This window comes from Helobdella robusta, assembly GCF_000326865.2.
Source record: "Helobdella robusta unplaced genomic scaffold HELROscaffold_1, whole genome shotgun sequence".
Classification (NCBI taxonomy): domain Eukaryota; kingdom Metazoa; phylum Annelida; class Clitellata; order Rhynchobdellida; family Glossiphoniidae; genus Helobdella; species Helobdella robusta.
In genome coordinates, this window is record NW_008703570.1 from 7,061,641 (window position 1) to 7,088,518 (window position 26,878).

At 31.6% G+C, this 26,878-nt stretch overlaps 2 protein-coding genes across 2 annotated transcripts; one reads left to right on the top strand and one right to left on the bottom strand.

Moving 5' to 3' along the window:
• Positions 1 to 12,130: 12,130 nt before the first annotated feature.
• On the top strand, positions 12,131 to 17,997 carry HELRODRAFT_159134 (hypothetical protein; the record flags this gene model as incomplete). Its single annotated transcript, XM_009011046.1, has 7 exons — positions 12,131 to 12,189; positions 12,850 to 12,890; positions 13,779 to 13,822; positions 15,703 to 15,874; positions 16,396 to 16,646; positions 17,145 to 17,294; positions 17,869 to 17,997. 7 exons carry the CDS (start codon positions 12,131 to 12,133, stop codon positions 17,995 to 17,997), a joined length of 846 nt encoding a protein of 281 aa, XP_009009294.1.
• A 2,425-nt stretch (positions 17,998 to 20,422) lies between these two features.
• On the bottom strand, positions 20,423 to 25,151 carry HELRODRAFT_159135 (hypothetical protein; the record flags this gene model as incomplete). The annotated part of the gene is made up of 3 exons (XM_009011047.1): positions 20,423 to 20,629; positions 24,975 to 25,044; positions 25,123 to 25,151. 3 exons carry the CDS (start codon positions 25,149 to 25,151, stop codon positions 20,423 to 20,425), a joined length of 306 nt encoding a protein of 101 aa, XP_009009295.1.
• Positions 25,152 to 26,878: the final 1,727 nt, after the last annotated feature.

Sequence of the window (26,878 nt, forward strand, 5' to 3'; positions counted from 1 at the left end):
TAAAGCGCTAGCCTTGTTAATGTTCCACGATAGAAGTTCAATTACAATAACATTCCGCTCATAACAAAGTCAATCAAGATTTTAATACATACCGGTGCATAAATGCTATTTATGTATGTAGGTGCTTGTTTATTAAGTTTTATAAAAAATAGATGACGCACAGTTTCACTAACATTCTTATCTTTTTTCAGTTCACGTTTGGGGTTAGCAAAATAACATTTTTTTAGTTTTTAATTTTTTTGAACAACAAAAAAAATAATTTTTTTTTTACTTTCAAAACAAATTTTTTATTTCAAATTACTATACATATTTATATATATATTCACTTCATAATTTAGTGCAACGTTTTGAAAGTTAGCAAGTATAAACCAAATGAATCTAGTGGCAACTCGATGTTAACTCGCAGCGTACAATGGTTCATTGAACGTTTATTGCGAATCATGTTCATATACATATTGCAAATATATATATATATACATATATATATATATACATATATATACATATATATATATATATATATATATATATATATATATGAATGATAACATTATTAAGCAGGTATTCCTACTTGTATGCATTTTTTCAGGGCAGATGTTTCATGTGATGCATACGCAAAAGCAGACTTAGTATTGGAGAAATGCATTTCAATTATTTCTCTCTCGTCTTATTCAGCTGCTGGTAAGAGTTTGAAAGTCAATGTGAACAGCGAACGTTCGAGAGCCAAATTGAGAGATACGATGAATCAGTTTTGCAATTTTTTAAATAATCAAACAGAAGCTGACATACTTTGTTTAAAATATTCCCAGTGTGTATTTAAATAAGACGAACCTTTGAAATTGTCGGGTTGAACGTGGTCTCCGTCGCTTGAAATGTTCCCCGCTAGCCGTCGTTAAGGCCGTTTGAAGTTGAAAACTTTTGTTTATCAACAATGTTTATAAAAATCTTTGAACTCAATATCTAAAGTAATCATTAACAGTTTCATAAAAGTGATAAAAATGGTCTTTGAATTGTTGAAGGAAAATGTAGCAGTAGAAAGAATATATAGAATTATTGATACTCAAACATGTAGCAGTAGAAAGAATGTATAGAATTATTGATACTCAATTACATAACATGTAGGCTATGTTCATCGTGTAAACAATGATGGGCTGTTTAAAATACAACAACATCTTAATTTGTGGCTATTTGTTTGGAAATGATTTTTAACATTAGCAAGTATAGCTTAACATTAACAAGTACACAATGAAGTTATTTTTTTTATAAAATAAGTTTTTAATTTTTTAATATTTTATCATTTTAAAAATAATTTTGAATCAATATCATTTCATAGCATTCTATTATGTGACATTTATAACCCGCATTTATATTTCAATTCAAACGCTAACCCAACAATCTTCTGTGCAATCACTAATATCTTATATGTTGAAAATTATTTTTGGCTCAAGTCATGGACGTCATGTTTTGTGGCTATTTACTTATAAATAATTTTTATTATTGACAAATAAGAGCTTAGGTCAACAAATAAACAATGAAATAATTTTTTGAACGTCCTTTTAAAGGATTGTTTAGTATTCTCAGATTTTTATTAAATCAATCACTCAAATCTTCTTGAATTTTATTGGTACGAAAAAGGCATGGACGTTTTCAGCCATTTAAAAAATGTTTAAACTTCCAACTAAAACTTAGGAGAACTACTGAGAAAAGTGTTGATATACTCAATCAAATCACGTTGAATTAATTAGGAATAGTCAGACAAACATTTTTTATTTGTCTACTTGTTGAATAAAAAAATGTTATTGTGTTACTCATTTAAGAATAGAAATACGCTGAATAGGGATGTGCACACATTTTCAATCAATATCAAATGCTTATTAAATTATGTTACCGACTGACTCATAATTACTTATTAAGTAAATCGGACCCTCCTATTATCTGACCATAACACATTGTTGTTAAGTGATGAAACAAAAGCAAAATTCGCAATAAAAGAACATCAGCCTCAACTTGCATAAACAGCTTAATGATCAATCTTAAACACTTGTAATAATATGACAAAATATAAAGGGAACAAGACACTTGGTGTACAATATCACCAAAATGGAAACTATGTCGTTTAAAAAAGAAAAAATTGTGGCACGTGTAACGTATCTATCGCAGTAGTAATGTAATAGCTTTTTAAAACTTTTAATTTGAAATCAGCATCCTTGTATTATAACTTCGACATTCTATTAAATAAACATTTTCCTGCCTATCCTGCTGAGTTTTCAACTGAATTGCTATTTTTGGTGCATTTCCTGATTTTTTAAATGTTGAAAAATATTTCTGATATAAAAGTTTTATTTAAAAAATGGCATTAAATAAAGTTTTATTGGCTGAGAATGTGATGAAAAGAAAAAATTTTGAACAGAATGCGTATGACAATTGACGAATTGATTTTATTTTCTCATATCACGTTGAAGGTAAATTTTTTCAAACTCAGGTTAGCTGATTAAATCACGTTCGTAACAAATTTAGTAAACCTATCCCTGCGTTTTATATTGGTTCATCGATATTTTAAACTTTTTTTTATTTTTTCATTATTGCGACTTTTTATGTGATAGTTGTTTTCTGTTTTTTAAAGATTTTATATTAGTTTTTTATGTTTGAGATATTAAAATACGCATTGAGTTTTTATTCAACCAATATGAGTTGCGTTCCGAGCATCTATGCAAGTATGCTACAAACATACAAAACCACAAAAATTATATGTTGGGTTACTTTCTTTATATTGGTTTTCAAATTGATTTGTTCATTGAAGCCAGCCGGGTGAATATTAAATTAAGTTTTTTCCACCATTCTCTACGGCGGTTTCATTTTATTTTATCTAACTTATATGTAATTTTCATGCCAATATAATTTTTTGGAAATTTATGATATGGTTTCTCGCTTATTTTGACTCGAGATGCCGTGGATCCTCTTCCTTTAACCTCAACATATTTCAACATTTTTCATTTGTTTTTTGTCTAAAAACACGAAGAACAAAAATATTTATATATGAACAAAATATTAGACAAATGTTATGCAAAGTGTAATAAAATAACGGTCATGAAATAAAACAATGAAAACAAAATGCTTCCTTGTTCTCGTCCCTTAAGTTTTATGTCCCAATGTTAAAAATTTCACTGCTATCCTTATTTTAATTATAATTTTCTCATTTTATGTTATTTTTCTTCCCATGTTTTGTTATATTTTTCTTTTTTTCTTACAGTTTGTCTGTTTTTCCACTTTTTTAGGTAATTAAATGTCCAAAATGATTTAACGGTTATATAGCTTGGTGAGTGCTGTGTTTGATATGTTAATTACTTTTATGCTCTGAATTCGGTACGGTATTTACCATGTTTTTGTGACCTCTGTTCTGAAATTGGGCTGTTGGAAATATTACTCATTTGTGTTAAAAATTATTGTATGTGTGACATTAAATTTAACTTTTTTTTGTGACATTTATAAACTGAGTTGATGCATTACAAATTTGTATTTTGTACATTTTTGCTTATGAACTAATAAAATTTAAAAATGTATTACACTGAACGATTCGTTGCAAATATTTCAAATTCTTAACTTTAAATGTTAAGATGTTGAAATGTAGTAGAATGTAACACAACAGATTGAGAACGAATATGAAAACAAGCTGGCGCAAAAATCGTTTGATGTTAATTAATTAGATAATTAAAATTAATGATTATGTAAATTTAATTAAATAGAAGAAATTTTAAATAAAATAACAGAACCTTGAATATCAGACGACAAAAACGAAGGAAAGTTATTATTCTGCTGATGGTGAATAACGTAAATTGACAGCATAAAAGTTTTAATAAAAATTCCATAACAATGAACGCATTACCTCGTTCATTCCCAGCATTTTCATAAAACAGTCAATACAGAAGTCCATCAAATTGCCCACGTTTCATCATCAGAAAAGTTTACAACACACGTAATATTTTTATTTGGAGACAACGTTAAATTTGACTTTGATGGAATTTGAGATCTATCCATCTTGGATGTTAGATGCAGATGCCTTTACCTTTGAAAACTTTGACGTTTTTTAGTTTTATGGTGCTTCTAAATTCTATATATGCTTACTTCTCATTTCATATCATTTGTTCAAAAATTGTTTTTGAAGCACTTATTGAGCGAAAGGAGCGATTGAAATTTTATGCCAATTGTTACTCAGAGGAAAAAATATGAGAGCAGCATAACAAATGTCATTCACGAAAGGTTAGTGACGTCACGTTTTTACGTCACGTGCATGCCTCTGCACTCAAAGTCGTTCATTACATGCTTCCTAATCACCACAACAGTCATTTGTACAATTATACAACTGAAGAAGCTCCTAATTAAACTTTCTTTTCGTTTCGTTTTTGCTTCAAAATTTCAAATAGTTCTAATTTATATGACGAAATTAAATTACTTCACTTTCGAATTTAATTAAGTTGCGGTAATTAATTGAATAAAAAAATTGTTTGAGTGTTTCAAAATTATTGAATTAAATTTTGCATCTAAACTGACATTGTTAGCATTAGCGTAAATTTGCAATAAACTTTTTCATTTTTTTCAATGTAAACAAATTTCCCTCCCATATTCGACCTCTTTACGCCTCCCATATTCCAAATGCTTTTAACTCCATTCCAGAGTGGAAATAATTTCAAACGAAAAATGTTGAAAAAGTAGAAAAATATATCTAGAGCCTGAAGAACTTTTTTTTTTTTACAAATGACACCACCTTCCCGATAGCCGCACTGAAACTATTCAGGCAGGTTATCCGGGGAGTTTGTTGGTGCTGAGCGCACGTGCGTCTGTTACGTTGCAGTCGATCACTTTCAATGAACTCTCGCCATTCACTGGAGGACACATCAATTTCAGCACGACCAATAGAGTTACATCAATTTTAATGCATTTACCGTAGTTCGATCACATAATTTTTGTTACTAACATCATATTATGTCAAATGCCAACGTTGTTTTTATGTTTGAAACTTAGAGAATTCATGCAAAATATAAACGCGTCCAAAGGCAAGGTTGCAACAAATTGATCTAGCAAGCTTGCAAATGTTTTTTTAAATTTTTACTACTATAGCTGTGAAAATGACTATGCTTCAATCTCGCGGTGATTTTCAAAAAATGATCGTTGCTAACATGATAAAAGATTACTTGCTAATATTTTGAAGTCGTTTGATGAACGTGAGCCGACTGCAACTGATGGGGCTGCAGTACTTTCAGTGATGTCATTCGGACGTTTTTTTTTTACCTGTGACATCAATGATTGATTAACCATCTGTTTTATTTAATTTCATTGGTCTAATAACAAAATTTTCATTGACACAGAACAAAATGCAAAATAAATTTAAAAAAATTGTCGATTAACTGATCAAAATGAGATTAATATTATTTGAAATAAAAGTTACAAACAATTTAAAAAATTTTTTTTAGATATTTTTATTCTTCACCACGTCGTTTCTCTTATGTTTTTAGCAAAAAGACATATGATGATATAATGGACACCATAGATAATGATAGGAAATCTGCTGTATAGAAGATAAATGAGATAAATTATGTGTGCTGTATGTGGGATGTGCGTGATGAATGTGATGTGTGTATGTCTGTAATTTGTAGGTGTGCGTGCGTGTGTGTGTGTGTGATACGTGTGTGTGTGTGACATATGTGTGTGTGTGTGTGTGTGTGTGTGTGTGTGTGTGTGTGTGTGTGTAAGTGTGTGTAATGTGTGTGAGTTGGAGGATGGACGGAAAACTGGAAAGAATGACAAATTGTTTGTACCCATCGAAGCGTAATTTATCTTAGGCAAAAAAAACTTGAAATAAATTTGTTGTAAAAAACTTTAAGATAATAAAACATTTTTAGATGATAGATACATAGTTATATTTACGATACGATACGATATATTTTTATTTGCTTCAAAAATAAGAAAAGAAGACAGGATGACCATGATCTGGTTATCAGGTAACTTATCTAGCATGGCCACCTAACAAATAGTTTTAAACAAAATGAAATTTGAACTAAAAATTTTGTAAGAGAGAAATATTAATGTCTAGGAACTAAAATTGTTTTACTAATAATCCACTATATCCTCAAAAGTTAAAAATTAGAATTTTGAATTATGGTTCAGTAAATTGTTTGTTCATCAGTTTGTTTTTAAATGTTGACAAAACTTTAGTACCTAAGACAGAATTCAAATCACAATTAATTATTAATTATTAAGTTATTCCAAGTCCGTAGTCCATTGCACAAAATATGAAAAAATAAAATATTCGTTTTTGATTTATTACATCGTATTATGTTTTTGTGCCGATTATTAAAAACAAAGTAATAATAATTTGAAAAAATGGTTGGTAACAATCCAGCGTAATGCTTAAAGACAAAATTTGCGCATAAATACACATGGAGATTCTTATAGTTCAAATTACGCTTTGAAATAAACTGATGGAGCATTAAATTCTGAGCAGGTAATGGTCCTCATTGCTTTTTTCATGAACCGTTGCAGCGGTTGTGTCAATGATGGATACGTCGATGACCAAATGATGTTACCGTAGATGAGATGAGGAAGGCAAATTGAACTGTACAGAAGTCTTAAGGTACATCTTGGTAGAAAGAGTTTTATTCTGCTGATTGCACCCAATGATTTGGATACTTTGTTTGTTACGCAACTTATACGCTCTTTGAATGTTAATTTATTGTCAATTACGATTCCCAAGAATTTTGACGACTTAATATCTGATATTGTTTCACCATCAATAATAATTTTATAAGGCTCTTTGTGATTTAAGTATTGGACGGGTCCAAAAACCATAAATTTAGTTTTTTCCTTGTTGAAGGTCAGCCTGTTATTTCTGAACCATTGAACAACGGTCTGAACATTATTGTTAATATCATTTACTAACTCATTAATGTTTTTATCACTTTTGAATAGGTTAGTGTCATTTGAGTATATGTATCACGTTTAAGTACAAACCTACGTACTGGAAGCATAATTAATTTTATAATACAGATTAGAATGTTTATTGACTTGAATTTAAAGGATGCGAAGATTATACACGTTCTTATATAATTAGACAGGTAGTTTCACTTTTGTTGGGATAGCGGCAGAAATTTCTAGATTGCATTTCATTTTTAGATTTTTGTAATTTTTAAAAATTCAGTTAAATGCTAGATGAGCTGATTGAAACAAATAAGATTTTGTCAGATATACATATTACTGATTATTTTTTATACGATATAAAAGCCAACAAAATGTGCGTACAAGCAATAAGATTTCATTAAGTTGTGTTTATAGATACCTAACAATTTTCATTTTCTGAAAACGTCCGATGTAAAATGAGAAAAGGCATTAAAAATGTTTAGAAAGTAAGTTTTATAGGTTTTACAGCAGAGTAGATTGCAGTTTAACAATTGCGGATGCGGATGTATTAACGTATAATACAGTGCTAGAAAAATGTTGTCCAGCAGGCTCTTATCCTATTTGTGCAAGTTTTACCGGATGTATTATTGATATTCTGACATTTTGAATTTTTAAAGAATTTGTTAACTACATTTTTTTATTTTTTAGAGGCACCAAAAACAAACACACAGTGCACGCAAATACACGTGGAACAAGGCATCACACGCAATGCATGTGACAAGCGGGAATCTCTTCGCCAGGCACATTAACGTTACACCATCGAGCCGAAAGTAAATATATTTATGAATTAAATTGAAAAATAACAAATTTTTTAATAAAAATTAAAAAAAATAGGGTCAGAACACATTTTGTTACACTGCACTAACAACACATTCAAAGGTGGAGACAGATTTGGCAGTGATTGCATTCTGACTGCGTTCTGTGAAGCAACTTTCAAACCGTCTTGAAAAACTCTCCTCACAGCGTCATGTCGTCATGTTTCAGTTTCTACATCAACAATGCATGAGGAACTGTATCAAAGGCATGATCAAAATCAGACCATTCAGCAATGAGTAGTATCAAGTCTGCGCTTTTTAAAAATTCATTCTTATTACTCTGTTTTAAGTTTGACAGCAGTGCAATACAAACAGATGTTCACAAATAATTTCATTCTAAACAATTTTTTTCATATTTTTAAGGGAAAACTTAATAAGCAAAGAGCAAAAATTTAATGTGCGTGTGTTCAAGGTTTTTATAATTTGTTTAATTCTTTCAAAAATTAATTTTGTTGTTTAATAAACTTTCTCCAAGTTTTAATTAAAACAGAAAATCAAATTTTTTGGCGAGTTGTCACAAAAGGTAGGCGCGCCAAATGTCTGTCAAAAATTCAAAGACAATCGTATTTTTGAACGCATGATGCGGCACTTGCATGTACCCGAGATGGTACATTCATAAAAAATAACATTGTTATATCCTCTCCCACTTTCCAAGTATATAATTGACTGCAGCCGTTCTAAAATTATTTATTATTTCGCGTTTATGTTCTTTTTTACTCTGCTATCAAATAAATTTAATGTCATGTTAATGTTTTTTATTGTTTTCAACATTGGAATAAAAAATACCTACAAATTGAAATGTTCTTTGATTGAAAAAAATTGTTTTCAAATAAATTTTATAAAATTTGCTCCGAAACATACACTCCGTCAGGAAGTTTTGACAGTTAAATTTATTTAACAGTTGTTTTAGTCCTGTGAAAATAATGCTGAATAAATTTTTGAAGAATTGTACAAAATTTATTGGAGTTTAAAAAAAATATTTGTTCGGATCAGGTATTCAGGTTGGTGACCTGCCGCTGAAGGCCTCCTCATCTTACAACTAATTGTCCTAAAGAAGTTATCTTGATTACAGCGTGTTTGCTAAAAGAAAAGTTACTGGTTTGAATGAACGAACCAATCAATGAATGCATGAAGAAATGAACGAAGGAACAAGCGAAGGAACAGATGAATGAACTATATGGATGAATGAATGAATGAGCAAATGAACAAAAACGACGAGTAACTGAAGAAAAGAAAAAATGAATAAGCGGTCAATGAATAGTGAACGAATAAACAAATAAATATATAAATCTAATTTCACAAAATGCTCCAAGCCTTTGCCTCTTTTGTTACCAAACAAAACAAACGTTGGTAAACAAACGCAACAGACTGAAAATATAGTAATTGGTGCTCTTTCTAATGAAATCTGAACAATTATTTTTATCAAATCCAATTTGATGTTTTTAATTCCTGCGTCGTGCTGGTCTAGATGATATAAAGGACGAATGCCGGCAACACCGTCTGCGGTGGTTTGGTCATGTCAAACGAAGTGGAAACAGTGCCATAACTTCTCTTGCAGATGTTGAAGTACCTGGCACACGTCCCAAAGGCCGTCCAAATAAGTCCTGGTCACAAACAATCGAGCAAGCTCTAAATTTAAATGAAATGGATACAACTGATCGTCTAATTTGGGGCAAAAAGTTGATGGCTAAGAAAATAACGTCCTACCTCAGAAAACTGGGTCTCTGGACGCTAAACGAAAATTGATTGATTGATTGAAATCCAATTTGATGTTTTTGATTAATTTTTTGGAAAATATATCTCAATGAAGCTAATTAGTGTGTGGAAACATTTGTATTGTATTGTTCAATAAATAATTTTTCAGTTCAAGTGCTTCAAGAAAATTAGATATGCTTAAAAGTATGATAACTATTTCTATGAGATCTTTTATTAAAATTTATTTGTATCTCACTTAATTTGCTTACGAGTAAGGAATTATATTAACTAAAATATTTTAAATTATAATTTCCAAAAAATAATTTGTTTGACTTAGTTTTCACGCCATTATTGTTTTTTTTTTATAAAATATCAGCAAAGTAAAAAAAATATGCAGATATGGAGCATACAATGCAACAAAATATACAACAAACATGAAGATAGCGTAGGAAAGAAACGAATGGAGCGGAATGTGGAAAGAGATCAAAGAAGGTGCTTTTCGTATCTCTCACATTTCATGAGATGCACTAAGAAAATTTTTTAGTTTTCATTATTTCAAATATCTGTTTGGCATTTCAAAAATATTGTCTAGTTAAAAAATTTTTGTTTTTTGAATGGTTTTTGTCCTTCATGTACTTTTTCAACTACTAAAATTTTTGAGAGAAAAATTGTTTTGAATGAAAAGCAAAATAACAAATCATCTTCTTTCAATGTCCCCCAGTTACGTACCAAGTTACTCAATCAAATTTTCTCTTCTTCTAAGATGTGTATTACTACTAATATCATCATCATCATCTTCTTCTTCTTCTTCTTCTTCTTCTTCTTCTTCTTCTTCTTCTTTTTCTTCTTCTTCACATCATCATCCTTATCATTATCATCATCTTCATTATTATCATCACAATTTTTTTAATTCATAGAAAAAATTAAACATTCGCTATTGAAAATATTTTATTTTATGCCAATTAAATTTTAAAGGATTTAATGATAACCTAAAAAAATATTATCGACAATAAAATGTGAGGAGTATGATATTCATTGGAGGCGACTAAATAGGAGAAATTTTTTTCTCAAACCATTATCAACTGACACGCAGTTGATTCTATAGTTATGGGGTTGTCATCATTTTGTTTCATCCTGCCTTCTTATGATATGAGAATGATGTGTAAGCTTTTGTTTTGAGCCCAACTTGCAGAGCGAGTCATGTCTCTGTCGATTACCACCGGTTACAACTACATAAATATTTTTATGAATGGTTTCTCGTTCTCTACGTTACCTCATCATTTTAAGATTTTTTTTTGAGTAATTTGCAATTTGATATTTGTTCATATCGACTATTAAAAATTGAATTGTTTGATAATTTTGCTCTTTGAATCTCTTGTCCGAAGATGGCATGCATGTTTTACGTTATTAACACTTAATAAGGACACTAGAAGTAACTTTTAACAGTTCCATGAAACTTTTTTCAGCTGTTTTCTTTATAAATAAAGTGTCAACCAATCATAATAATGTCCAAAAAATTGTTAGCTTATTCACTGAAAACTGTGCATAAATGTTGTGGATCTTTGCTCACCAACAATTTCCAGTTGACAGAACTTAAAATAAAATAGCCTCTTCCATTATTCATTGAGAAAATCGTCCAAAAAACCCAAACAGAAAATTTGGATGGTGAGATACTTGTGCAAATGACAAATAAACAAATTAATTAAATTTTAAAATAAGTTTGCACAAATTATAAAAAACAAATAAGAAACGAAAAGAAAAACAACAAACAAAGTGAGCATTTCAAACCTGACAACTCATTTCACACGTTATTTCCGTGATACGTGACATCCTCAACTGTCACTAGGGTGGCATGATCACTCAATTTAGCTACTACACCATAATAAGCAAATTTTTAATGTTGAATACAATCATTTTTAAAGTAACAAACGTTTATAAATAAAGGAAACAAAATTGTTTATAGCTTCTTTTTGTATTGAAATAAGTCTTTTCTTGATTTCATCGCGATAAATCATTTCTCAATTGAAAGAATATCTCACCCAACATGTGCTCCATTGAAAAACCGATGATGATTATTCACTGTGACAAAAAAATATTTGTAAAAAAGGAATTCTAACTTAACTGAACCATTCAAGATCAGTTTATTTTGATGCTCGCTTTCATCACTTAATTTAAAAATTGTTCTCTAAAAATATCATTAAAAATAAAATGTTCAAAACATTTCAACGACAACTGTTTAAACATCGTTGATTTGTTTAGCGTCAAGTATCTGAAGGAAGGATAAATTTTTCAAAATGCAGACACTCTTGAAAAAAATAACATCTCTGTTGTACGTGTTTGCTAGCTGAACATATCAACATTAAAATGAGTGTAGGCGAGGAAAAATTATAAAGGTGCCAAGCAAAAATCATTATAACAAAATATTTTCAGCGTCACCGTTTTAGAGCGTCCTGTATTGTGGAACAATGACATGGTTCGAATGCAATCAGGCTCGAGGATTTTGTATTTGCATGCTGACCAGCACCAGTGTTTAAGTTTAAATAAAAAGGCTCGCAACATTTAGCCTTTGATAATCTAAATTATTTGTTTGAGTTTATATGTTTCAATGAAAGAAAGCTGAGCGAAACATAAATGAAATTATAAGTGGAGATAAATATATATATTATAATATGGCTCAGTGGCATGACGATCTGGACTGGAAAAGCGGTGACCTTGTTGGACTGCAAAAGTTTTTTGAAAATTATTCCTAAATTAAATGCCTTCTTCAAGCAAGCTTCTTTAGATCGCCATAACGTTGCCTTTAAGAAATTTTTTGCTGAATGTTTACTCAATAGGATGGAATTAATAAAATCCCAATTACACACAAGTATGGAGGAAGAAAGAAAGATTGGTTTCGTAGCGTACTGATGCACGTTCAGAGAGATATAAATCTAGTTGCTAAGATAATTATTACAAATCTTACTCTGGGCAAAATTGCAAAACAAACTTAAATCTATTGCTAGTTTTATTTTTTATTTGAACCATGTTAAACACATTTCAACTAGTGCATGTGCCTTTATTGCTCTAAACAGCTTATGCAACATAAACCATTTTAGATTTACTTATGCTTTTGACAGGTTTTTTAAATTCAGGTCTTATTATGACTACCTTGGAAATGGTGGTTGTTTTAAAAAATAATCCATCCCCTTCAAAATTCTGGATTCTCTATTGTTTCTGGCTATTATAATTGTTGGCAAAACTTTACTTCCCAGTCCTTTTTGAGACAACGCAATGCCATCTCATTTGCTACCGTTTGATGTTTACTCGGTCTGATTTTATGTTAGAAGCATTGTTTTTATTTTTTTAGCCTATATAAATTTTATTTCAATTTTTAATAAAATATTTACAGGTCGAAGTTTTGTTTACCAGCTCCTTTCCACTCCTACAAAAGTATTAATTAATGGAATGCTTTACACTTTTGTTTGCAAAGAAGGCTGAAGTCTTTGAAGCGATCGGATGCTGAACTTATTGTTAACGCCATTTTTAGCAGTCATTAGTGATATTGCTGATTACAATATCTTTATTATTATGGTTATTATTAATATTAATATCATTATTATTGTCACTATTATTTTTATTATTGCTATTGTTAGCATTATCACTATTTACACTATATTGTGCAAATAGAAATGTTATAACTGATTAAAAAGATGTGGCAAGTTAGCAAGAGTAAGAGGGGAAGAAACACATTGTTCTTTCGTCTCTGTCTTCTCCCCATTGTCTGACAGTGAACGTTAAAATTTAATTAGGTTTCATTACAAATCATCGTGTTCTATCCATCTTAAATTTTCATTCTGTATTCCAATCTCCAACCTTTGAAGTAATTTGGTTGAATGTCATGATAAGATAAAAATGTTTAAAGTTCTAGAAACTTTATATAAATTTAAATATTTTTATATAACATCTCAATTCTAAACATTTTATTTTATCCACTATCCTGCCACACACACACGCACGCACACGCACACACACACACACACACACACACACACAGAGAGAGAGAGAGAGAGAGAGAGAGAGAGAGAGAGAGAGAGAGAGAGAGAGATATTCCATACAATCTGCACATACTCCATTACATACGACATATTATTGTCTGTGTTATACACGTAGCAGCACGACAGGCAACCCCGCCAAATGAGTATTTATAAGGGAGACAGTTTGAAACTTTCGTTGGCATTTTTTCGCATATTCTTTAAAGTTGAAAAAATTTATATTAGCAATTATTTTTGGTCTTTTTGTAGGTTTTGCATTGAAAAATTTTTTTCAATCTTTTTACAGAAATCATACTCAAAAAATTTCATTGGGAATATTTAAAGGACAAAGTAAGTGAGGCGTACTTATATAATCATGCAGCTATATAATGAAATCATACATTACCATTTCGTGTTAGATAATTTTCATAAAATGTATTTTTATTTTATTTTATTGATGTTTCTCTGAAAATTTATTTCCCTTTTCAATGAAAAAAAATTTTATTGTTATTATCATACTGAAAGATAATTTTCAAAAGTTTACTACATCAATTTGTTTTAAACATCATTATCATTTGTATACCATTTACTAAAAATGACCTTCATAAACATTTATTTCATAATGTTTTTTAAAACTTCAAAGCTAAACATATTCATGTACTAACCAAACCATCCATGGTTTTCCACTTTAAAAAATTAAATTTGAAATATAAATTAACGATACATTAGATACATTAAAGATACATTAGCATAACTACGTATAGCATAACTGGTTTCCTCTAAAGAGATGGAATATTGGATAGACACCATCGCATGCATGCATATTCGCATCCTGCGCACATAAGCAGCCTGATATAAACCAACCAACTCCAAGATGAAATTTACATCTTTTGAACATAAGTTAGTCAGGCAACGATGAACATCATGAAACTACACGAGCTTGCGAGTCCATTTTGTGTCGTTCATTTTTGTTCTTAAGTATTAAAAATAATGGAAGCATCAATTTAGTGACATGGAGACATGCATTATTGGCACGCTGAATCGTTAGGCTGATTTATAAATGAATGGTCCTGATTTTTACTGGTGTAATGTTCTTATTGGAAAAAATATAACTCCAAAATAACCATAAATTGTTATCTAATGTAAAATTTGTAATTAATTTTTATAACCAACTGTAAATTTTAAAAGTTCAAACAACTTCGCGTTAGCTGACTGGCACCTGAAAAAAACCAATCTTATATATGATATTATTTCATTATTATTATAATATATATATATATATATATATATATATATATTATCAATGATGATTTCAAAATGTTCATAACAACTTATCTAGTGACACAATAAAACCATCAGAAACTTTCTAAATCAGGTCTGCTAGCCTACCGCCGAATGTGATGCCTGCGATAGAGATGTGCAATTGGTGCTTGTGCATGCATGCAAGCTCCCATGGTTGGTCAACCACTGCCATCTAAACAGCAGAATGAGTAACTGAATGTGACACTATTGGCATATTATAAGTGTGCATTACTGTTATTTATGTAGTGCTATAGCAAGTTTACTTTGTCATTTAGGATGAAATGTTTTATATTTGATTATTGAAATTAGCAAATATGGTGCATTGTGAACTACCTCTTGTTGCTTGATGTGCCCCAAGCACATGTTATGTAGTTTTTTAAAGTAAGAAAAATAAGTTGAAAAGACATTTGTAATTCTAGCTTTGATAATAGCAAATATCCAACAGGGAAATGAATTTGTTACTTTTATAACATTTTAAAGACAACAGCTTTTTTTGTTTACTAACAATTGAAATTCGTGAGAAACGATAGGTAGACTTGGAGCAATTCGCAAAAATAAAAAAAACATTTGTCAATAAACTTGGTTACATATTTGAGAAATTTTAATCATGTAAAAGAATTCACAACGTGTTGGATAGGAGAAATGTTGTTTCACAAGCATGTTACAAAACTAATATTCAAAATATCAAGAACAACAAAACAGGCTCCTAAACAACAATACAGTCAACAACATCAACCACAATTAGCCTCAAATTGTTAATTACGACTATCATCTTATTGGTTTCAACGTTGTCTCCTCCCACAACGACGACATCTTCATTTACGACATCAACAAGCACAACTAGCAACATAATCACAACAACAACAACATCAGCAACAACAGCAGCAGCAGTAGCCACAATAACAACAACAACTACTACTATCAACCAGCTTAGCGTCAACAACAGCTTGATAAACATGAGCCACAGAAGCAACTCCAGCAACATCAGCAGCAACTCTTCAGCCACAAATGTAGAAGAAGCTGCTCGTTACGATTGTTCGTTGTTTGTTTTTCTCGTCTGCTCTGTGGCTATGGGGATCGCTTGCCTGCTTGGAACATCTGGTTAATAGATTCAGCATTGTTATGTTTAATGATTGAGTGCAATTTTTAAATTGGAGCCTCCAAATGGGACTATTGTGTATTGTGGCATCTATTTTCGTTATTATTAATCATACTTCAGACGTCATGCCTAATTTTTAAATTGATAATGACACACACACATAACATTATAATGTTATGTGTGTAATAACACACATAATGTTATTCGTTGTGGCAGTATTGCACAAACAGGTTCAAACGATTCACATAACAATTCATGCGTCCATTCAGCTGACATGCTATGAAAATGTTTTATAAAGATTCACTTTTAAAATTCGGCAACAGTCATTAAACATGAGGGTCATAATCATTAATCATAAACCATCATTAACATCTCTAACTCATTATCATCTTTTACCTCTCATCATCATCTCACTCATGTCATCATCATCCTTCACAATTCATCGTCATCCCGTAAAACTCATCATCATCTCAGCATCCCATCCAACAATGTTCATCATCATCACTCAAATTATCTTCGTCAGGCAATGCTCTCTCCTTCTTCATCTTCACCAAACACAAAACTACAACGAGCACCATTCTCCTCCTCAAGTTCATCGCCATCTTTGACTTCCTCTTCCTCTTTTTGACCTTCTTCATTTACCCTGCCCTCTCCTTCTACCAGTGCACCTTCAAGGACCCTGACGGACGAGCCATCGAGACGTTTGGCAGTTACAACACAAGAATCTTCTGGCCTACAGCAACAATCATGCACACATGCATCGTCTGGTCCACGGTTGGTCTTACTGAATAGTTTGCTGTTGGTGTTTTACTGTATTTTCGGTCAAGTTTTTAACATGGTTCATAAAGTTTAAACCTATTTAAAATATACTAACCCTTGTAATTTAATATGAGAGCTATCTTATGAATTATTTCTTATAAATATACATGGCATATTATTGGCAAATTATCTTATCAGCTTTTGCAGTTGATTCGTTTCATTTTTCATCTCGTAACAATATGACACGCAGCGTTTTTGCATGTAGTAGATCAACGGGCGAACGTCTGTCTCATAAACATCCTTCTTTCTTCATGGTCCTACGCACGCATGGATTGCCACGCATTTCAATTTTTATCCCACCCAAACAACACGCAAAAATTCTACGTAAAGTTTTGTTACCGAATTTTTTGTACAGTTTAAAAAAGACAGTTAACTAAAAATATACACAGATTGTGTTTAAAGATCTAATTTCTTGCGACCTTTTTTAAAATTATCAAATTGAATGATGACCAGGTGTTGGTGACGGTGAATAGGTACAGAGCAGTGACGAGGGCAGTGGAAGATTACGGTAGCGCCAGCAATTTGAAGCCCACATACCTCCACGTCCTTTGCATCTTCATCTTCTCCATCATCTACAACCTACCTCGCTTCTTCGAAACCATGGTTTGTTTGTTTGTTTTTGTTGTAGTTTTGCTGTTAAAGGTCACATATGAACGAGTTTTTTTCCGTTAAATTATGTTTTATTGATCTCATAGGTATGACCACGCCAAACTTTTATTGACCGTTCGTGAATGCATGCAAGAAATGTTTATTGTAATTTTTGCCGTTACGAGTTTTTATGTGAATGTAACGCATATTTCGCTGGTTTATGTTTCTTTGAAAACATGGGACGTTAATTTTCACTTACTACACAAGTGCCTATATTATTTCATAGTTTTTACGTTATTAACCTGGACAACAAACCTGTCATGATCATAATGAAGCCAGTCTTCGATCTTTGCTTGAATTTTAATTAAAATTGATATAAAAAAAGTGCTGCAGCTTGTGCGGCTGTTGTTGTTAGGCTTGTACAATGAAGGAATAAACAGACCAGTTTCATGAACCTCTTTGAATGAAAACAAATATCATTGCAAAAGGCTTTTAATCATTTTAGTGCATTAAATTTAAATTAATCATAGTTTAATTTAATTATAATAAAATGTAAAAATATGAAAAGTTTGTTGACTTTCTTATACAGATTGAAGGAATTTTCATTAACGTTAGAAAATTTTTTTTGGAAATGCATAGTTTGAGCTGTTTGAAGAATGAAATATTTATATTCGTGTTTGCATGTGGTAAGAAGTTACAATTCAATCTCAATCTCTAATCGAGTTTATTCTTTCCAACGACGCCAGGAAATTGAAACAATTTCTTTATTAAATTATGCCGATAAACTCATCTATACAAATCTAATAAAGGATTTATAATTTTTTGCAACCCAGACAAAAAATAACTTTTTTAAAAATCAGTTCTGACTGGAACATTTTTTGGGGTTTTTCATTTATTTTTTAGTGTTTTTTAGTTTTTTGTTGATGCTGCCTGATGTGACACTTCATTTTGTCACTAAATTATTTTAAAAAAAGTTTATATGTGTTACCTACCAAGTATTTTGAAACCAAATTTAAAACATCGCCATGAAATTTGACACTAAAAACCTGTGAAATATTTTAAAAAATTAGAAAAACAGATTCTCACACGCGTCTTTACAATAAAAAATGTAAAAAACTTTGAAGCCGTAAATTTACGCCTATAATCATCCGTTATATTTTGGTGAATGCAATATTTAAATCGTTACCATCATTTATTTGTTTTAATTAAACAAAACACAGATTATTTTTTAGTCCATAAGTTTTGAAATAAAAATTTGTTAATTTAAACAATTGCAAAGCATAAATAAATGGGTGGATAGATGAATGGATGCATAGATAGATAGATAGATAAATAGATAAATGTTGAAAAAACAGAAAAATATCAATTCTTGCATCAAATAGCTTGAGTTTTATATTTTCAGTTTGGTTAAGAATGAGAATTATACTGGGGAACAATTGTATTCCTTAGCATTTAAATCTACAATTGACAAAAATATAATTGAAGCTTGAATTATTTCTACAGAACAAAAAGTTAAGTTTGATGTTCATTAAGAAATGGAGATACTGGTCAACATCGGCAATAAGCAAAAATGAAATGTAACAAGGTTGTATGGGATTGAAAAAAATCGCTTGCATCCGATACAAAATATTTTTCCATTTACGTGGATTGAAGAAATAAGTTACCCTGCCAGTCTTAGGAGGGTGATTTAGATTCGGACAGGCAAGACATAACTATCTCTCATAAATCTGCTTCATGAGATTGTAAACATTTTTATTTTTATCTCAGAACAGCCGGTCAAATAAATGTTTACGATGCAAATAACTTCAGTGAACTTTTAAAAACATGTATAGCGGGAGTTTGCAATTTATGAACATGCACACCAAGGATTTTTAGATGATTTGTGATTCGTCTATGGCTTAAATTGAAGTTTGCAAAATGATCGATCAAGTTCAATATTTTTTAAACTTAAAATAACATTGGTCTTAATGGAAACATTATAATAAGTAAAGTTATTAAAAGACATTTAAAAGACAAATTCAAGCCCTTTCTACGAAAAATTTCTTGCTACGCCACTGATATTGTTAAAAAGAGTTGCTTACCGCATTTGCTGGATTAATTAACGTTTATAACTTGTCTTTAAAAGTTGCTCCAATATTTAGATAATTTTTCTTTATTAAAGCAGCAATCAATCATCACCGTTTTTGGCTATTCAAGAGACACACAATGTGCGCTTACTTTCACTTGTAAAAATGATCGCATTTCAATTGATGAAAGAATGAGCGGATTCATGTTGCGTTTGAAATCGATTAGTTTGTAACAGACTGTGACCGGCCAACCTTTCATGTTGATTTCTGTGTAACAAATGTTAAAAAAAAATATGAGCAGCTATGTTAAAGCTGATTTAAACGTAGTTTTAAAAAACACAAAAATAACTTCTTTCTTTTAAAAAACAACGGTGATAAATTTAAAAAGAATGGTTTGAAGAAACAACAAATGAGGGAATGTTATTCATAATGTTCAGCGGTCCTTGAAAGTCAAACATGCTGGTAGGATAATAAAATAATATTGAACATTAATTTTTTATTTTAGTTTGTCAGTTCAATTTAAAAAATTATATATTTCAGCGTTTGCTAGTGTATTTAATTAAAAAAGGATGTTTTTAAAATCATGTCCATTTTATTATTAAACAAAAAATTATTCTGTGATATTATAAAATACATATGACAAATTGATTTAGAGTCGGTTTTAATGTTGACTGTTGCATAGCGCTATTGTTAATCTTATTAATGTGACTGGCAGCTGTCGCAATTTCTCGACAGAATTTGATTGATAAATAATTTTTTTTAGATTTCAGTGTACAGCAGTAGAGTTGAGTTTTTCAAAACTTGAGTTTAGAAAAAATGTCGTAAAAATGATTTTTTCAAATGTTGCATATATTAGGACTAAAACAAAATCAGCAACTCGTATGAACTTATAAATCAGATGAACGATTGGATGTTTATTGCAATTGAACGAACAGCGCTAGTTAGATGTACAACTGTATGGATGACAAGCAATTAATATATTTTATTGCTTTAGCTCACTCTCTGTAGCAGGAATAAAAACATTCGAATCGTTTGTAATGCTTGTAAAACTCGTGAAATATTCGGAAATCATTCGCATTAGAATCCTGCACCACGCCACCGCACTTCTGCCATCTCCCATTTGAACCACCTCCTGGCATGCACACAGTCGTCAATCGCATCTTTTCCTCTTGTTGATGATTTCACTTCCTTTTTTGAAACAGCACAAGTATCAGTTTCATTGTTGGTCTTTTCCAATGCCAACTTGCATACTTTTTGGTTGAATGCTTCTTTGCCTCCCGTGAACTTACGTATTTTTATTTGTTTATATGAAGACTAAAAGCATCTCTTCTGAACAAATATTCATACGTGCTCAGCTCATCTTCAATGAAAATTTCATAAAAACTATTCAAAAAGTTGAAAATGGTGGAAGTGTAACAAAATCTGTCATTTGGTTCAAACACTTTCCGTGCTAACTCAAGTTACCACCATCGTTTCACATCGTTAACTAACAATGACCACCACCGATTACAAACTAGAAAATGAAAATTCTTGTTTTCATAAAATTTTAAAACGTTGTTAGTGCATGTTTTTCGGCATTGATTTCATCATCTTCATGCTTGCTCTGTTCAATTTTTTCAATTTAAAAATTTATCTTGCAGATATTTTTGTAGCCGTGTAGTGAATTCTAATTAATTGACGTTGAGCGCATTTTCTTTCATTCACTCATAGAGTGATTTCATTAGGAAACTTTTTAAAATATGAAAAATTGTTTTTTTTTTAATGGATGTTGTGTTTCCTGTTAATTGAATTGTGTGTGGGTAGAAAAATCTCATCCATTATGTTTTACGCATTTGTGTATTCGTTCATGAACCAAGCAAGGATGTTAGAAATGGGTGCATAAGAGATGTAGTGGTGTGAGGAGGGCACTGAAAAAGGTGGAAGGTACGCAAGAAATGTGTTCATGGTGTGATTAATGGGACGGACGAAAGGACGGGGTTGTGTGGTGGTATTGAAAGAGTGGAAAGCTTTGTTTACTTAGTGGATAAACTGAACGTGGATGGAGGATGTTTGAGCGCAGTTACGGCTAGAGTTCGTGTAGGGTGGATGAAATTTAGGAAACTGGGTGGGGTACTGTGTGGAAAGAAATGGTCAGTGAAGATGAAAGGGAGGGTATATAAAACATGTGTGAGAGCAGCGATGGTATATGGTGGTGAAACTTGGGTGTTGAGGAGAGAGGAGGAAAGTGTACTGCAGAGGGCTGAAAGAGCTATGGTGAGGATGATGTGTGGTGTGTGGGGTTAAAGTGAAGGATAGGATGACTAGTACAGAGCTGATGTCAATGATGGGACTGAATGAGGACATTGTGACATTGATAAGGAGATCGAGATTGCGGTGGTATGGACATGTGTTGAGAAGGGATGAAAGGGTCGGGATTAGGCGAGCGTTGGAGTTCGAGGTTGAAGGAATGGTAGGAAGGGGTCGTCCGCGATTGGGATGGAGAGAGCAGGTGGAGAAGGACAGGGTGAAAGCGGGGTTGCGTGATACTGAGGCGAGTGACAGATATGGATGGTGTCGAGGGGTATTTCGGTTTCATCATAGGTAGCCAAACGGCAACCCCCGATCTCGGGGAAAATGTCGTCTAAACGTGTGTTGTTGTTGTTGTTTGTTCATGCACCAAGCTTGCATAATTAAACTTAAGTGCTTCACAACTGATATCACAATTACAAATTTAAAGTTATAATAATAAAGTAAAATTTTTCTTTGGATGTAATTTAAAAAATTTTTTTTTAAATATTAATTACTACAAAGCTAAAACTAAATATAATATGTATAATATGGTAGATTTCATGCTCATGCGAGTTTGCATGGCTTGTGTGTTTGCCTCAAAGATTACCTGCCGGTGTCTCTAATGGTGGATGGATGGATTGCAACGTGTTTGCTTGTTTATTGTGCCATTATTTGATCATATGGTGCAAAGCATCATGCGACTTGGAAAATACAGTTTGAGTAACAAACTAATTACGACTATTAATTGGTTTGTTTTAACTAGTTTTTTCAATCATTTTTGTCACTACACACACACGCACGCACGTTTGTGCACAAACCCAGTAGTGGACCTAAGACCTAGTGGGGCGGTTGTGAGCTGTATTTCTATTTAGAATGAGTAACTGAAAAGTACTTTTGTTGGCCTCTCCCATCAAAATGTTGGCCTCCCGGTTAACAAGGAACCATTGTGAACATTGTTTAAATTCCCTCACCTCCGGTCATCAACTATTTTTTTTTGAAAAATTGGCCCCATTATCGAGAAACATTTCGAAAATTTTGGCCCCCCAATCAAAGACGTCAAAGTTGTCTGGATTTTTCACTGCACACACACACACACACACACACACACACACGCACATACACACATAATTGTATTCATATGTTAAATATATAGGAGACCGTTTATCATCGTGTGACTGACCCTCCTTTGATTTATTTTTTTTTATTTAAAATTAATTTATTGAATGACAAACGTTAAAATAAATTATTATCGATCATTTCACAACTCCCCACATGCACAGCTACCAATAATTATTTGCTAAGGTATGAGAAACATAAGGGAAATCCTTAAATTATTTTGAGGACAACGGATGCAAATTAACTATCTGAATCCAAATAGCTTCCAAGCCCGTTGCACTGTTGGCGTCAATCTCATTTTAAAAAACAATTTCAATTACCGGCCATTTGATTCGTGCTTTTTTAAAAGTTCTCTTGCGTTTAATGTTGAATACAACTTCAAAACACTGCCACAAATAATCAGATAGGGGAATGAAAACGAAGTCTACAAAAATTGAACTCCATCAATAAATCACGCGCGGAAGCCATGGAAGCAATTTACTAGATTCAAATATCAGGAATAAAATACTGGTATACAGAGAAACAAGTATTTTTTTAAGAATTTAGCGTCGTTGGCATGTGAAAAATTCAATTAAAAAATTCAATTTAAAAATTCAGCTGAAAAATTCAATTAAAAATTTTATTCTTACCAAGACAGATTATCTAATGTATTGGTAGAGGAGTCGTTTGCCTTATATTTTTTTCCTTTTGTTCACAATGAAAATTGAATTTATTTGTTAAATAAAAAAACTGAAATTGAGTGCTGTAGCACAAGCAACATACCCACAAATCTTTTAAAAGTTAACAAGAAAACCTCATGTGAAAATATGGGGGGGGAGGTTGATTGACCTGACGTGCACGGTCAAAAGCAATTTTCTTTTCCACGAAATTTTCCATCATTAAATATTGAAGGCATTAAAATTGAGTTAGATTATTATTCAATCTCTGCTTGATCAGAAACTTCAAAATGTTTCACCTCTTAGATGACGCATTAATCAATGCAGAGAAAATTGAAATTCGGGATTCCACACTTGTATAAGTTATTATATTTACAAATTTAATCAGTTTATATTTCAAGTTGTCCAGATCAGATCCACTTCAACTACATGTAAATACAATGAGCGTATTTGTTTGATAGTCCGTATCAGTAGTATGTTGCGAAACAGTTTTGCTGCGACAGGCAGGACTGTTCAACTTTATAGAATAAACTATTTAAATAGTGTTGTTATTTAAATTATTTTCTATCAGACAGCGTGCACAAACAAAAATAAAACGAAATACTACAGAGCAACGCATACACGCATACAAACACACACACACGCACACGGTCTCGCGAACTGGCGATTTAAAGTAGTTTTGCATCGTTTGGCTGGAAATGCGATAAAAAATGTGATGAGATAACTTTTTGCATTCAAAGTCAAAGTACCTTTCAGACAGAGCAAGATTTCTGAGAAAATTATTTTACAAAATCAAATGAACAAATCAAACGTTCATGGATAACATGTTGACATGAGTGAACGATGTTTTGAAGCGCCGTTGAACTTTAGATGGGAAATTTAAACTTTTTCTGTGAAAAATCAAAGTCCAAAACAACATTGACAGGTTGAGTTGAACTTTGCAATAAATTTAAATTCTCCAGGCCGCTACTGGACGACGCATGTTGTTGGTTAATGAAAATTTTCAGCGGAAGCATCTATGTATCTGACGAAAGAATCAGGCACTAATGCTGGTCGTTAAATAACGACTGCTGCTACCGCCTGAGATCTGACAGGCTTGAACGTTGTGTTGCTTGTGTTGCGTCGAAATGTAATCAATGAGGCGTGTGATGTTTCATGTTTCGATTCGTTATCTCGTTGACTTAGGTGAGGATAGTGGTTTTGTGTGTAAAGTGATAATGTGAGTCAGTTTGAGCAACGTCTTTGAGATTGTGCGTGTTTTGAAGTTTGTTTAAACATTGAAGTTCCTACGAGGAACTAATTAAAAATTTGCTGCTGAGTTCCACGAAGACACGCAACGATAATGTAGGTGCAAATTTTAATTAAATTTCCGTCAACTTGTTCGTTTTCGAAGAAATAATTCAAAAGCTACAATCCATAATATTGAATGTTAATTAAACAAATGAACATCTTTTAAAATTTCAAACGTCGTCTTCATTTCTACATGTCGGCATCATACTATTTTTAATTCCTGGAGAATTAGCAGCGACGATGAAGAAGATTGCAGGTTGATCGATCGTGCTGATCATTCCAGCCTCAATCTTACTGACCGTCCTATCCAACGGTGCAACAGATTCATCACAGGAAACTTTCAGCCATTTCGTCACTGCAGTTGCACCACTACGGGGTCATTTTGAAAATTATATTATTATCATCATCATCATCATCGCAATGTCCATTGTCACTCATAATCTTTACATCACAGCCACCACCATCATCATCGACATTCTCCTCGTCGTCGTCATGATAATTATTTGTATTTTTTAAATATCAACACAAATTTATAAACTAATTTTAAAATAATAAATCTCATTGTGGTTACATTTGAAAATTTCCTAACGCAAATTTAACTTGCTTAAATTGAAGAAATTCTCAAAACGAATTGATTAATATTTGTGTTGAAAAAAAATGAAGTTAAAACATATTCCAAATCAAAATGAGAAATTAGAATTTAAAAAAGGTCTAATTTTTTAGCCCTAGTATGTCTCAAAAAATTGATCAGTGATAGGTTGTCGGTCCGTTCTGTGTGAGCTGGCTTTCCCAAGGGTGGGACGTGCAATATGCATGACTGACGTTGTGTGGTGGCGGATGAGATCGGGATCGATTCAGGGTGCACTTTATAGAATGATAATATGTAGTTTTGTTTTGTTTTTTTTGTTCTCTTTCATTTTTTATTTTTGCAGATCTCATGTATTTGCTTTTTTATGCTTGTCGTTTTTTTGGTTTTATTTATTAGGTCTGCCTCATTTTGATGATTTGCTCCTATGGATGATTTTATAAATTATTTTTATAATTTTTTTATTACATTTTTACACTGGTTGGTTTTTTGTTCTTTTGGCATGTTTGTTTTTGTGTCAGTAAAAAGACTGGAATTAGTTCTCTTCATTGCTGCGTGGAATCCTGCTTTTTTAAAGATCTAAAAAAAATCTTGAAAAGTTTTTTCTTCTTTAAAAAGAAGACGTTCAGCACGTTAGCGGCATCACCTATGTGACTCCTACGTGACTTCATGGCCGATTTGCGAGGAACATTTATTGCTACATTTAATGGAAAGCCTGCCTTGAATATTTTATAAATTAATCTGATTTTTTTTCAAATTTTTATATTAGAATGGGAATTCATTGTAGGTAGGTAACCTGCGTAATGTTTGACCACTGGTGAATAAAACTATTTAAATCCTGCATGCTGGATCGGATGGTTGATGCTTTAAATAATTAAACCTCATGGATTCAATGAGACCAACATGATTGATTGTTTCTGCTGGATTCGATTTGATAATGTCATAAATTCAATTTTTTTAATTTATTCATAATTGTTGTTGCTTTTGTTGACCAACGACAAATTTAATTACGGGATTCGATTGAAACTCTCTGACAGGTTTTTCAATATGTCGGTGCCCATGAATCGACACTTCTTCGATTGAACAAATAAACGAAAGTCACCAAAAATTTACTATTTTATTAAGTTCTCTTGTATTTGTGTAACTTTTTTAAAACTTTAATATAATTTACTTTGTATTTATAACAAAATTAATAATATTTGTTGAATTAATGAATAACATTAATTTAAAAGATGTTCTTTATGGCGTAAATTGAAAAAATCGTTGATAAAAATCTGTTTCTGTCAAAATTTGACATAATTAAAAATTGTAGATTGATTTAGAAATAACTTTGAAACTTTAGTGTAATAAATAGAAAAGAGTGTTTTGAATTAGTATAAAGCCCATTTCAATGTCGTCACAAAACAAAGCCTCCATAAAATGGATCTGCTTGGAAAATAATGCAAGTGCTCTAATGAGTTAATGTGAAAATCGTTTGCATTTTTTATTACCTCAGATTATGAGATGATGCATAGAAGCACAGAATCTCATTTCGTTTTTTTTTTCAAAGAGAATTTGTTGTACACTTTTGCAATGAGAGACTTTGAAGCTTGGTTTTGTTTATTCGTTTTTTATTTT